General features: G+C 38.6%; 2 protein-coding genes across 5 annotated transcripts in view; both read right to left on the reverse strand.

The window, feature by feature from the left end:
• Positions 1-694: 694 nt before the first annotated feature.
• Positions 695-6,639, reverse strand: LOC140075101 (selenoprotein M-like). The gene is made up of 4 exons (XM_072120643.1): positions 6,460-6,639; positions 4,488-4,564; positions 3,640-3,718; positions 695-979 (listed from the first exon to the last, which is right to left on the reverse strand). Exons 1-4 carry the CDS (start codon positions 6,625-6,627, stop codon positions 836-838), a joined length of 468 nt encoding a protein of 155 aa, XP_071976744.1. The 5' UTR covers positions 6,628-6,639; the 3' UTR covers positions 695-835.
• A 5,930-nt stretch (positions 6,640-12,569) lies between these two features.
• AIFM3 (AIF family member 3) overlaps positions 12,570-15,281 on the reverse strand; it is a 49,378-nt gene continuing 46,666 nt past the window's right edge. For 2 of the 4 annotated variants that reach the window (XM_072141857.1, XM_072141874.1), the window contains 2 exons: positions 14,957-14,977; positions 12,570-13,120 (listed from right to left, as the gene is read on the reverse strand). In XM_072141857.1, the coding sequence (XP_071997958.1) occupies positions 13,081-13,120; positions 14,957-14,977 (61 nt within the window). In that variant the 3' untranslated portion in view covers positions 12,570-13,080. The remainder of the gene's footprint in view (positions 13,121-14,956; positions 14,978-15,281) is intronic. The other 2 variants (XM_072141864.1, XM_072141884.1) reach the window with 1 other exon arrangement.

Raw genomic sequence — 15,281 nt, forward strand, 5'->3', positions numbered from 1 at the left:
AAATCTCCCTGGTTTATCAGGCTTGATTTTGATGGTAGGTTTCCTTTAAGAAATAAATATGTATAGAATATATATATATATATATATATATATATATATATATATATATATATATATATTAACCATAAATTAATATGTGTTTACATAGAAAACACATAAAAATATATAGATTAAAAAGATGCATCTATAAAGGCCCCTGACCTATATGAATTATCCCATACAGTTATAAAGTTCTGTATACAGTTTTATTTTGTTAAGCTTATATTTTGTTTTATCCAGTACAATATATATATATATATATATATATATATATATATACAGTATATATATTAGTGTGTGTATATATATATATATATACAGTATATATATTAGTGTATATATATATATATACAGTATATATATTAGTGTGTGTATATATATATATATATATATATATACAGTATATATATTAGTGTGTATATATATATATACACTAATATGTACACATGCACATATATGTATATGCAGAGAATGCAAATATGTGTTAAATGGAAAACAATACCTCCTTTTGCTACCTTGAAAGGCAGCCCCCTTAACACCAAGTATGACCTACAAAAGTCTAATACCATGATGTGGGATACATCATAGATATATATACATAGATATATTTGAGAGAGAGAGAAAGATTAAATTATTGGAAAGTAACATAAAAAAGTGTTTTTAACAGTTTATTATAAAAAAGTGAAATTCTACAAAGACTTTTACAATGACATTTTAATTAGTTTAGTATTATTGGCAGAATAATATCTGCAGACATTTTGGCTGACTGTATCAGGTCAGTGCTATATGTGGAGCTTTATAGCTCGTCTCTTGGTGCTTTCAGTGGAAAGTGCTGGAACTCTTTTGGGACCTCTTCTCCTTTTTCTGATCGCTTGTAAAACCCAGCTTCATCCAGTATTGCAGAAATTTGATCAACAGTCTTGTTCCTAATTTTAGTCACCTGGAACACATGCATAGAAGTTGAATTGCAGCCATGAAAAGATTTGGCAATGTAATTAATATACATATACAGTGATGAGGGAGCACAACCTCTTTGAATTCTATGGTTTTAATACATAAATATAATGTCAGATAATTAATATGAAAGCAGTAAAGGTATACTGCATTTTTCACAAATTGCTCTTGCATTTTGGCCTGTTTTCGTTTTTTTTGGGGGGAGGGGGGGCTGTTACTTTTTTTTTTATTTTATAGTACAAGGCAGTAATTCTGCTTATGTATATGCATTACCCACAGGTATTGGTCACATGACTCATTAGGCTCTCACATAAACTGCATATCATAATTAGTAGGGGAGTCACCAACTGGGAATCTGAAGCCTGTAATTTGTTTGATACAACAAAAAGGTAACTGAGTGCCATCACTTTATGTGGGTGAAGTACAGGTGCCAGGCAGGCAGGTCCACGTATAGATAGGGACTTGCATTGTACTAGTCTCAGCCGAGCTGGATTTGTTCTTGTTTATGCCTTTGCTAAGGCTGAATTTATGATCTTTGGTTAAGTGTTCAAATAAAACACTTTATTTGAACTATAACCTGTGTGTGTCTCTGCTTCCTGCACTACTAGCTAGTGTATGCCAGAGCAAATCCCCACAATACCTAAACATCTAAGGTGTTGCTTTGTTCCTTGCATCTTCCTCAAAGTCTGTTTGTCACACATTGGTCTCTTGCCCATAAGTGAGTGGTACAAATCCCACATTATGGCATAGGCGGGCTCCTCCCCAATCCCGACAAATCAATAGACGATCATGGAGTGGGCAACTATGACTGAGAGAACTTTTGCAGCCTTATTACAAGTCCAGTGGAGCTGTATACATATGTACCTTAACCCCATAGCGCAATAAGACGTACCTGTACGTTTTATTGCGCATGGGGTAGTATGAAGAGGGTTCACGGGCTGAGCCCTCTTCATACACGCCGGGTGCTTGCTTCACAATGAAGCAAGCACCCGTCGCTAACACCCGCGATCGGTGCTTGTACCGATCGCGGGTGTTAACCCTTTCATCGCCGGCGGCATTAACGAGCCGGCGGCGCGTAGGCGCCGCCATCTTGGCTCCGATCGCCACTCCCCGTGACGTCATCGGGGAGCGGCGATCCGTTGCCATGACAGCCTGGGATCACACAAAGATCCGAGGCTATCATGTTTTAGACCATCTATTACAATGTGCGATCTGCACATTATAATAGATGGTGTGCAAAATCCCCATATACTGCCATACTATAGTATGGCAGTATATGGTAGGATCAATCAGACAACCTAGGGTTAAAGTACCCTAGGGAGTCTGAAAAATAGTAAAAAATTTTAATAAAAAAAATAAAAAATAAAAAATAATATTGAAAAAACCTAAAAATTCAAATCACCCCCCTTTCCCTAGAACTGATATAAATAAACAGTAAAAATCATAAACACATTAGGTATCACCGCGTCCGAAAATGCCCGATCTATCAAAATATAAGAATTTTTTTTTTACTGCGTTTAACCCCGTAAAGGAAAATAGTGCACAAAGTCGCAAATGGCATTTTTTTGCCATTTTGAAAAATATAAAAAATTCAATAAAAAGTGATCAAAATTTCGTTCTAAAAATAAAAGCATTGAAAACGTCATCAAAAGTCGCAAAAAATGACACCACCCACAGCTCCATACACCAAAGTATGAAAAAGTTATTAGCGCAAGAAGATGGCAAAATGAAGATTTTTTTTTTTGTACAGGAGGTTTTAATTTTTGTAAATGTATGAAAACATTATAAAACCTATACAAATTTGGTATCCATGTGATCGTATTGACCCAATGAAGAAATTAGACATGTCATTTGGAGCGCACAGTGAAAGACGTAATATCCACGCCCACAAGAAAACGGTGCAAATGCGTTTTTTCACCATTTTCACTGCATTCAGATTTTTTTTCCTGCTTCCCAGTATATGGCATAGACAATTAAATGCCATCACTATGAAGTGCAATTTGTTACGCAGAAAACAAGCCACGACACAGCTCTCTACATGGAAAAATAAAAAAGTTATGGATTTTTGAAGGTGGGGTGTGAAAAATAAAGATGCAAAAACGAAAAAGGGCCTGGTCCTTAAGGGGTTAAAGGAAACCTACCAAGAGGAATCTACTATCAAATGTAGATGTGATGGTAGATTCCCCCTGCCTGTCTCTGCCCTAATCTGTAATTTAATACATAGTACATAGTAATATGTAAATTAACTGGGGTCTACTAGCCTAACCGAGCACTGGGAGCTAAGGTACTCCACACCCCAGTAGCATCTGCAGTTAATTTACATATTACTAAAATAAAGTTTTAGGTTAAGTTCCAGGATTATTAAATGAGAGATTAGGGCAGAGGCAAACAGAAGGAATCTACCATCAGATCTTCTTCTAGATTCCTCATGGTAGGTTTCCTTTAAAATTGTGGTAAATGTTATCATTTTGTTAGTAGCTATGGGATTAATACTTACCTTATTACAATCATTAAATAATAATAATAATAATGAATTAATGAATATTGATAATAATTATAATTTTTTTATGCATGGTACATATTATTAATAATACTTAACTTCTTACTAGTTCACGTTTCTATACTTGAAATCACTCAAATACAAACCTTAAGAACCTCATTTTTGTAATTGTAGAAAATAATCTGAGGTTCAGTATTATCATCGGATTCATATTCAAGGTTATGGCTGGAAAAATGTTGTTAAAGGAAACACAAGTTCACACATATTAGATTTTCATGGTAAAAAATGTAACCCCTTGGACACCAGAAATATTTTAGGTGGAGCACTATACAAAGAAGAAAAATGAAGCCAGGTTGGGTCAGTTACAAACATTGGTTTAAAAGTTGCTATTTTTGCCTTAAAGGGGTTTGAACACTTATACTAAACTATTACAAGGTAAGTATAACCCTAACAGAGTCACCCCAAATGTACTTGCCCTGTTAAAGCTTGCCAAGAGCTGGAGTGAGCCAAAGTGAGCAGCTGGACTTCATGTGACTTCTGTGTCCTTCTGGCAGATGGCGGGGGCTGCACAGTCATTACTCTATGCATGCCCCTCCATCATGAACAATCCCATATCAGTGGAGTCGTGCCAAGCATATGCGTGATTATGATCTATGGAGAATGTAATGATTGTATGGCCCCCTCCATAGAGCAGAGGCCAGCAGGATACATGATGTGGCACTAAGTCCAGAGTCCAGCCACCTGGAGCTCAATTGACCCATGGCTCCTGGCAAACGGCACAGTATAAAACAGGTGACCCTATTAGGTCTTATACTTACCCTGCCAAACCCTTTAGCAAGTAGTGCAAAATCCCACTATTTAATTTGGAAAAATAATCATCACAGACAAAACTTTTAAAAATGCACTCCAAATACTGCAATTGCGCACCACGGCTGATGGGAAATTTAGAGATTAAAAAGACATGTCCAGAAGATACAACTACTGTAAAGGATACTATAGTCCCCAGATGTCCAGCATGAATTTGTACAGCTCGGGTTTACTCTTTATAGCACATCCTACGACACTTGGTGCCTGGTGAAAAAATGCAGAAAAATAATAGCAATATGATTGCTGAGTACAGAAATACGGCACACAAAAATAATTATTTTACCATCCCATAATTAATAATAAATTATCTATAACCTATCATTAATAGGTGATTGGTGAAGATGTCACACCCAGCGCACACACAAGGTTACCTGTTTTACACTACAGACGTAACCAGAGGGACATAGCTGTGTCCATGGTGTAGCAGCTATAACAGATCACTGCAGGCTCCAGTCTTCTAGAAGTGTGACACATTCATCAATCATGTATTAAAGGGGTTGTCCACTTTCAAGAAATAATTGATAGTTTGTGTAATGAAATGTTATACAATTTTCCAATATACTTTTTGTATCAATTCCTTGTGGTTTTCAAGATCTCTGCTTGCTGTCATTCTATAGAAAGCTTCCATGTTTACTTCCAGTGCATAGAAATCTGTCTATGGTTTTGTTGTCTGTGAACCGTTATTATCACAGAGAGTAATCAGAGGCGTGTGATACTATGGGCTTGTGCACAGATTTCTTTTCACATTTTTGGGTGGCATAATGGTAAAAAACTTTTAATTTGGACAGCAGTCACTTATGAAACACATAATATGTTTATGATTTAGTTTATTTATTTGTGGTTATATTTGATTAACAGCACTAATCATGGCCATTAGTGGTGGGCCTGCGCCTTAACGCCATATGTGTAGGGTGATAAGAGGTTAAAGGGAACCCCTCAGTTTTTGAGCATAAACTGGTCCCAGCATGTACACAGAATCCACCTTTCTTGTTGTGCCCCTCACTAAAGCTTTTTGTTGCGGAAAAGTCAAGTCGTAAGCCTTTAAAAACTTAGGTTAGCACATGGAAATTGACCTCAGTTGTTAGTTTAGCCTCACAGTATAAAATTTAGTACAGGCAGTCCCCGGGTTACGTACAAGATAGGGTCCGGAGGTTTGTAGGTCCGAATTTGTATGTAAGTCGAAACTGTATATTACATAATTTTAGATCCAGACAAAAAAAAAATTGACGTTTAAATTGGAGTTTAAACATTTTTTGCTGTAATGGGACCAAGGAATATCAATAAAGCTTCATTACAGACACCTTACAGCTGATCATTGCAGCCTGGGACTAAAGTAAAGCATCCAGAAAGCTTCACCAGAGGTCAGAGGGGTCTGTCTGTAACTATGGGTTGTCTGTAAGTCGGGTGTCCTTAAGTAGGGGAACGCCTGTATAATGGCAGCGTGACTAAGTGGAGCTGCTTCCTGCCACTTTGACTAGTTGAGGCAAATTTGATTGAGAACATTCTAAAAGCTTAAAATTTCATTTTTCATCAACAGAAAACTTATCGTAACTTGATGTTGTCCTTGGGAGTTATGTCCATGTGGGTTGGAAAACCCACCCTGTAATCTATTTGATGCCTATCTGTTAACTATAAATAACAATTTACACCTTTGCACCATAGCAGCTTCTCTGGTGGATATGCTGCTGCTTAAAGTACTTCCAGCAACAGCACTTTCCTATAGCCTAATAACTTCTATTGCAGTAAAATACATTTATATGGTTATAGGATAAATGATAAACTTCTAGTTTACACACACATGACCTACTTTGCATTTTAGATGAAAACCAAGCAATTTTCAGAGGTTTATCCTAATTTTAACTTTAATCCAGTCCAGCTGGCTGTATATCTAATGTAGATGATAGCCAAATCAATAGTCAATTACCTCTGTATCACAATGACAGTGATGAGTCTATATAAAGCTCTTCTGAGGTCATTGTTAATCCTGGATTGCACCAAGACATGTACCATGGACATCCTTGACGTGCATCTAACTGCTGTGTTTTAGATTTGTCCATTTTAATTCAAAATAATAAAAATACCGAATATGATATACTCACAATAACTTTGCCTCTGGCTACTTCAGTGTCTTCGATGAGTACTGTTTCTATTGTATCCGTTTTTCCATTTGCATTGACACATAGTGAGAAGGTGAGGACACACAGTACTGCCCTAAGGACCATGTTGCTGGACATCACTAAGCAAAGTAAAAGCTTAGAGTTCCTCATCAGTTTAAATTATAGTAAGACAGGTCCATTATGTAAGCAGGGGTGTTTCTGTCTTACTAACAATCACGTTAGGACACGGCATGTACCATGTGAGAGTCATTAAACTGGGCAGGTGTTCCACAATCACATTTTCTCAGATAGAATAAGAATCTGTCAAGGTTTATTTAAATGCGTAGTTTATCTTAGTTAAATATTACAAAAACTTCCAGAATATTCTCTGACTTCACAAACGTGTGTTAACAATGAGAAACTAGTAATAAAGCATTTAGGGTGCTAGCACACTTTATAAGGGAAAAGCCTCAGCTCTTCTTGCCACAATACCATGGAGCAGTGCTAACAAACCTTTTACAGACCGAGTTCCCAAACTACAATCAAAACCCACTTATTTATCGCAAAGTGCCAACACAGTTATTTAAGCAGTACCTTATGGCTCCCTGTTCTTCCAAATCTTTCCATTGTATTGGCCCCCTGAGGTCATCAATACAGTTAAAAGAAGGAGGGAAAATTCAGACTATCACTGTAGCTTTTCTCCACAATCTTTCTGTGGAGGAAGAATCGTGGGGCCGGGAGGAGGACTCCCAAGATAATCCAGCCACATATTCTCACTTTTCCTGCAGTCCCAAACAGACAAGGTATCACTTTAATGTAGCGCTGAGAGCAGCATCATTTAATTGCCCCGGACTGCAGGAAGATTCTTTGAGTCCTTTCCGCTGGGATGAAGGCCTGAGTGCCCACAGAGAGGGCACTTGACCAAATAAGTGAAGCGGGAACGCAGCCTGAAGATAACGTCTGTACCAGCTCGAAAGCACTGACCTGAGGGTCAAGGTCCCACTATAACACCAAAGAGGGCAATCTTTTTACACTGACATCAAATGATTCCATAGATTACGACAGAACTTGTTCTGTTAAACGCGGATACATGTAGAAACACCCCCCCCCCCAAAAGAGTAGAGAGGGTGTCGGAAGTAATTTTGCATTGACGTCACTGATCATTTTGCCCTTCTTTTCATCCATTGTTTTCAATCGGTCAATAATCCATCAATTTTGCTACTGCCAAAAACAAACAGAAATGGATCCAAAACAGAGATGACCAGTAAACGGGATATTTTCAAGTCCTCTGTGTTCTGTATCCACTCCTGCTTTTGGCTATCAATCCTGAAGCTTTACATTCCTTTTGACAGATGAAATAAAGGGGAAAACCAAACATAGTGGCAACGTCATAGAGTGGTGGAGGGTGTTCCAGGGAGACAGTGGTCAGTTGGCAGAAGCATGAGTAGGCCGCAGAGTGGCACAGTGACAGATTATGGAGGTGGCAGCAACATCATCTGCCACAAAGTGTCAGAATGGCAGAACGTGGAGGTGGCGGCAGCAGCATGAGGTCAGAGAGTGGCACAATGACAAATTCTGGTGGTGCTTCACCCGGCTCCCAAGTGCAATCAACTACATCATCATCGATTTGTGTTTCCCTGTCATTGCTATTCTCCTCAACGGTCTCAGTATGCACAGCTTGACTACTTGCAAGTGCAACATAACCTCCCGTGCCACTCTCCACAACTCTACTTTTCCACCTACTTCACAAAGCAGCAGATGTCTGCCCCACCTCTTCACTGCCAAGCAGCTGCTGGCTGTCCTCAAACAGTTCGTCCTCGCTGTATACTGGCGCTGAGCCCAGACCACCTAGTAGATCTCCGGTTTAGGGAAATGAAGAGGACAGAGGCTAGTTGAGGACAGGTGAGGGCCGCTGACCTGCTCTTGGGCCATGCCAACTAATGGTTGTATCTGACGAACACACGGACTCTTGGCTGAGGTTGTCAGATGCCATTTGGTAGGATTGTTCATCAACACACTGCCGCTAGATAACACCTGCAGTTCTGGCCTCACAGAGTCATGCTTGCTGCGATGTCCCCTAACTGTGCTGTGACCTGTGCCTGCTCCACATGCCACCTCTCTGTCTGACATATTGGTTAATCAAAACCTGACACCCTGGATAATTCCAGCAACTATGTGGATTTGACACAGATTTATTGATATCTACTTTAGCAACAAAAATGAATTGAAATTTGGGGAATACAGAACCCCAAAAACTGACACCCGGGACTTTGAGAAATAATCACTCCACCAACTATGTGGATTTGACATGGATTTCTTGATATCTACTTTAGCAACAAAAAATAGAAATTTGGGGTACAAAGATCCCCCAAAACGGACACCCTGGACTTTGAGCAAAAATCACTGCATCAGCTACTGAGTACAAGCAGCTAGATGCTAGAGACAGCACATGCAGGGGATAGGATTGCAAATGGCCGTCTGTTTTTATAAGGCTGTGACATCACGGTCACTGATTGGCTTACATGTCTGCACATGTGATCGCACCGAACCAAAGTTTTCCTGAAATCCGAAACGAATTCCACTTTGTTAGAATCGATTTGCCCATCTCTAGTTGTCCACTTTCAGCAAATAATTGATATGGTTTGTGTAATGAAAAGTTACCAATATACATTATTTATCAATTCCTCCGAAATTTCTAGATCTCTGCTGGCTCTGCTCTAGAGCTCAGAGCACTTAGTACCTATAAATCTAAAGTTGTAGAGTCCAATGTGCTCAGAACCAGGTGAGTGATATATGACACTTATGACCTAAACTAAAGTACCCTACTCGATGGTGCAAAGGTGGTGGTTGTGAAGTCTGAATTTTTTCCTCTGCATCTATTATATCAGTCATAAACTGATATTTTAGTATATAATGATTTATAGATCCAAAGGGATGCAGCAAGTTCTTAAAGATTGAAAGTCCCACAAAACCTAGGTTAGGCTTTCGCTATCAGAAAAAAATATAGATCTTTATCCGAAATTTACATTTTTTTTTTAATCTGTAGCAGAAATCTGCAGATAAAGTACTGATTTAGGCTCTTTGCACATGAATGATGTTTTTATCCATGTGTTATCCAATAATTCAACATAAATCTCACAGACAAATTCATTTCCATGGGCCCCTACACATGGCCATTTTTGCCACAGCCCCATGTGCTAGACATGTGCTAGACCATGAGGAATTGAAACAGAAATGATATTGGAAAGTTATATAACTTTTCATTACACAAACAAAACAAATTACCGTATATACTCGTGTATAAGCCGAGTTTTTCAGCACAAAAAATGTGCTGAAAAACGTCCCATCGGCTTACACACGAGTCACAACGAGTTAAAAAATACTTAAAAAATAATAAACTTATATACTCACCCTTTGGTGGCCCCAATCTGCAGCGCTGCTCCCCCAATGTCATCTTCTGCAGCGCTGCTCCCCCGATGTCATCTTCTGCAGCGCTGCTCCCCCAATGTCATCTTCTGCAGTGCTGCTGCCCCGATGTCCTCTTCTGGCTTCCCGGCGCCTCTTCTGCCTTCTGTACATCGCGCTGGGCACCGCCATTGCTGTCTCCCGGGAGCCGCTGATGACGTCATACTGGGCGCCGCCCGGGAGACAGCAATGGTGGTGCCCAGCACAATGTACAGAAGACGGGCGCGGAAGCCAGAAGAGGACCCGCGCGGACATGGGGGGAGCAGCGCTGCAGATCGGGGCCACTGGAGGGTGAGTATATAAGTTAATTTTTTTTTTTAATGCTGGGCTGGGCTGTATACTACTGGGGGCAGGCTGGGCTGTTCTGTATGCTACTGGGGGCAGGCTGGGCAGTGCTGTATACTACTGGGGGCAAGCTGGGCTGTGCTGTATACAACTGGGGGCAAGCTGGGCTGTGCTGTATACAACTGGGGGCAAGCTGGGCAGTGCTGTATACTACTGGGGGCAAGCTGGGCAGTGCTGTATACTACTGGGGGCAAGCCGGGCAGTGCTGTATACTACTGGGGGCAAGCTGGGCAGTGCTGTATACTACTGGGGGCAATCTGGGCAGTGCTGTATACTACTGGGGGCAAGCTGGGCAGTGCTGTATACTACTGGGGCAGGCTGGGGTGGCTGTATACTACTGGGGGCAGGCTGGGATGGCTGTATACTACTGGGGGCAGGCTGTATACTATAGGGGGCTGGCTGGCTATATACTGGGGGGGTCTGTGACCAATCCATTTCCCACCCTCGGCTTATACTCGAGTCAATAGGTTTTCCCGGTTTTTGGTGGTAAAATTAGGGGTCTCGGCTTATACTCGGGTCGGCTTATACTCGAGTATATACGGTATTTGGTATCGAGATGCACTAGATATTTATGAATTCCACCTCCAGTTTTAAAATAAACATTGTACTGTATATCTTTAATTTTTATATATTTTTTATTTTTAATAATATTGTTTAATGAATATATTAAATGCATAGCTTGTTAAGTATTTACTATCATAGGAATTTAGGAAATTTACAAAAACGTGTCATATAAATATATTTTACATCCTATCAATCTAAGATGCTGATGTTCAGGGTGTTTCCCCAGTGATATCAATGTCCTCATATGGGCAGTTAACATCACTGTGGTCCTCCCTAACTGTGTGCTCATCGGAGGCCAAGGTGGGTTACATTACTGCTGCATATGCCTCCATAGAATTCAGTGGCCTCTGCTGTGCTCAGAAGGAGGAAGCAGGATGGGAAAGCCACAATGTGAACTTAGCCTAAAAATGTAGTTACATGTTAAACCAATTAGCATAAATCAATAGTAGAGATAATAAATTTGTAATATAGTTTATTAAATCAAAATGTTTATTTGTCCTGTTTTGTCCTTTTTTTCCTGCATTGTGTCTTAAGCAGCATTCACTCCTGTACTCAAGTGTATAGTTAACTTTTAGTGTTTCATAAGTCTGTTTTTTTTAGCTCTTGACAAAAAAGAAGTAAAAATGATATAATAAAACTGCTTATTAAGTACATGTAGCACATTTATTAACCTTTAAAGAGAACTGTGGTATTGAGAACCATTTCTCAAGTCTCACAGCAAGTTAATCTATAATATGATTTCTCCAATTATATTCTCCAAATATGAATTATTTTTACAAAAAAATCAGTGTAAAAAATGTGTTCTCTATTACAATAACTATTATAAATTCTATCCCACCTCTGCCATACGTACATATATATATATACAATATATTTCTTTTTAGACCAGGACAATAAATTACATTCTGTATTACGAATACCAAATAGATCTTGGCTATAGGTTTTAACACAATAAGAAGTAAAGCTATAAACAAAACATATATGTGAACATATAAAAGAAATTTTTTGAAAAAATTATTTTATAAATTAAATTTAATATATACCGTAGTGTTTATAAATATACATATATATATATTGTCATTGAGGGGTGTACTATGTCGTAACGCTGTAAAATCTCTCTTTTTTTCTGTTTCTTAACTTATTTCAATTGTCCTTCCATTTTTGGCTTCATATAGCTAATATTCAAATCGCTTTAATATATTATTACCAATATATTGTGATTGATGAGATCAGTCATGGGTTTATTATGCATTGCTAGGGCACTGGAAAGGGTGTTAGTGTCATAGAGAGCACCAAGGCATTTATATAGAAAACAAGTTATTTAGGTTTCTTTTAATCAGGGGTTTGGCTAAAGTAGCAGAATATGTGAAAGTGATTACTGTTTGAAGAGATCTGTAGAACTTTGCTGAGTAAAGAGCTCAGCCGTCTCTAGTAGACCCAACAATTAAATGGGTTGGAAATGTTCCCCCTCATCCTGCCATTCCTCCAAAAGGGAAAAATGGGACCACATTTTTGTATCAATGTTGGCTACTCCTTTTGTACCCACCATTGAGCAAGTTAATGCCCATCTTGCGAATAGGTGATAACTAGCTAACTTGGTCCCAACACTATATGTTTAGCCTATGTTTAGGGTTGGTTTCCAAGAATTGGAAAAACTTCTCAATGTTTCAACCAAGATCAATGAGATTTCGTCCCATCCTTTGTCATTAAGATTTCATTACAAAAGATTTCTATTGAAATGGAAGAACAAAATAATAATAGACTTTATTTTACTGTCGTTATATCCAATATACTGACCACGAATAGTCTATCAAGTACAATTTACAGATGTTATATACAAAAACAAATTCAACTTCTATTCAACATTTTTGACACCTGACATTTTAAATCAGAAAATATATGTGGCTAACATCATGGATCTACATTTTATTTGTCCATGAAATCTAGAGAAATAAAGTGACAAAATAAACCTTCAACCATTCTAGAGTCTCAAGAAAAGGTTTTTACATAAATTGACATCCTCTGCCAATGTAAAACTTCAATGTTGCAGCAATATTCAGTAACCTAAAGATGAATTGTTTTTGCAGAATTATTTTTTTCCATCTCTGGTCGAAGAATAGAATGGCTTCAGTGTATACTTAAGCTTAAGTTGGATGAGTTTGCCTCAAGCAACCAGAAGCAATCACAGTGTTAATTTGTTAAGCATCACCAGTCCACATGCATTATCTTTCAATGAAGTTCCATCCTCGCTTATGAACCTTTCCCGGTTAGCCAGGAGATGTCGCCAGTTCTAGGACAAAAGAAAATAAAAATCATGGCACCAATAACTAAGAGAGTCAAAAAGTTGAAGGGTCGTACCTGCAAACCATTCGCCAGACCTGTGATTGGCACTTTTGGAGCATTCGCCTATCTAGTTCAGCAGAATTGTTAAATTATTGTATCTATTCTAGTTCCATAAGTATTTTAAACATTGGCTGTGAACCAAAAACAGGAGTTCAATAAGGCCATCATTGGGCATCACCCCCTAATGTGTGAAAAACTTCAGGCTGATTCACCCTTTTAACTGTTTGATTTTTCATGTATCATTTTCTGACTTGTGCAATGTGTTTTGGGCTGCTTCCCCCATTCCTTATACTCTTGCCCTGTTGTTCTATACATTAGAATTTATATATATGAAAAAAACTGGAGTGGAATAAAGACAAATAAGAAAAACTTGGCGGAATCGTTTTCATCCTTCTGTATTGTGACCCAATAATTGGTATTGACTAACTAATACAAAAGCTACCTACTAACTGGAATCGGCATATGAAAGTTGCATTTGTAGAGAAAGACATTTTTGAAAATATTCAAATACAGGCATAAGTAAATCTAATGTGCAATTACATAACAGACATAAAGATGTGTGGGGGGCAGGTACTGAACCTTTCTAATAAATTTAAGTATTAAATATGAAAAATAAGGTACCACCATGTTCGATCTGTGTGCCCTCACCTATCGCTGAGACACTGTAGGTGTCTCAGGGATACTCGGTGTTATAAAAGCAGGTGTATGTTGGCTGAGCATAGTCTTTTGGCAAGAGCCAGCTAACCATTTACGAGGGCGGTTCAATAAGTACCCGTGTTTGACGACAGAGGGCGTTCCTGAAGGAAGTTGGTGCTATCATCACGTGCTGCCATCAAACGACGGCAAAACAAATTGCAGACTGACTGATAGGTTAGTTTGGATTTGGCAGCCATTTGAGTTAGTCGTGTTTTGTGATTTTCGCTAAGAAGGAAAAAGAGCAGTATCGTTCGGTAATTCGCTTTTTGTTTTGGGATGGGAAAAAATGTGAGGAGATAAAAGCAAAGTTGGATGCTGTTTATGGGGACACTTCGCCATCTATGACGACAGCTAGATATTGGTTCAACTAATTTAAATGTGGGCGAACATCCGTTTTTGATGAGGTGTGACCAGGATGCCCAGCAGACGTGGTTACCGAGGAAATCATTAAAAAAATCTACGACATGATACCCGCTGATCGACGAACGAAAGTGTGTGAAGTAGCAGAGACCGTAGGTGTGTTGGCCGGAACGGCAATTAATATTTTACATGATAAGTTGGCGGCCGCATTTGGGGAATTTGGCTCTTTCAACACGATAACGCACCAGCACATTTATCCAGAGTTGCCAAACTGCATGAATTGCGTTATGAATTTCTGCCACACCCGCAACTTTTTCTTGTTCCCTAACATGAAGAAATTAAGGAAAAAAAATTGGGAAGCTTGTCGAGACAGAGGCGTATTATTGAGAGTTCAACAAATCCTATTTTTTGGAGGGGTTAAAAAAATAGCAGGAACGTTGGGAGAAGTGTTTCTTTCTAAAAGGGGACTATGTTGAAAAATAAAAAAAATGTTTTTGGAAAAAATGGGGTTTTCATTTCTAAAACGGGTACTTATTGAACCGCCCCCGTATTGTGGACAGGCCTCCAAACTCCCCAACAGCAACATGCCCAAATGTTTCTTTCCTCAGGGAGATAATCTTCTGTTGGGGGTAAAGAGTAATAGATTTTGACTGGCAGACATATCATGTATATAGCGTTTTGGTATATGTAAAAAAGTCACTAACAATAACTCATCGTAAGAACTTACTTGCAATGACGAACAAACATCCTTTACAGATGGAAGCATTAAAATAGTGAAAAATCATTACATAACACATAATTTGATTTATTATGTTTTTATGTCATATGTTTTTATTTATTTTATTAGCAAACCACAATTCATTACCTGTTTTAGTAAAATAAAATGCAACAAAAAGTTGCAAGGAAAAACTGCAGATGTGTGTTGGATGTAAAGGCCCTCACACTGAATGGCAGAGCTGGTGTTCAGCGCAGGCCTCTATAGGGCCTCTGTACAGTACTGACATGCTTATTAATTGTAAAAAAACAGCGAAAGGGAGAGTTTAATATAGAAA

The sequence above is a fragment of the Engystomops pustulosus genome, chromosome 1 (assembly GCF_040894005.1).
Source record: "Engystomops pustulosus chromosome 1, aEngPut4.maternal, whole genome shotgun sequence".
In the NCBI taxonomy this organism is placed as follows: domain Eukaryota; kingdom Metazoa; phylum Chordata; class Amphibia; order Anura; family Leptodactylidae; genus Engystomops; species Engystomops pustulosus.

Bases quoted from the DNA above. Each gene is read 5' to 3' on its own strand.
- LOC140075101 (XM_072120643.1), bottom strand. From the start codon at position 6,627: ATGAGGAACTCTAAGCTTTTACTTTGCTTAGTGATGTCCAGCAACATG. The intron at 3,719-4,487 runs GTATCCTTTACA...ACATTTTTCCAG, and splicing joins CTGGACATCTGGGGACTATA to CCATAACCTTGAATATGAAT. The intron at 980-3,639 runs GTTTGTATTTGA...CATGTGTTCCAG, and splicing joins ACAAAAATGAGGTTCTTAAG to GTGACTAAAATTAGGAACAA.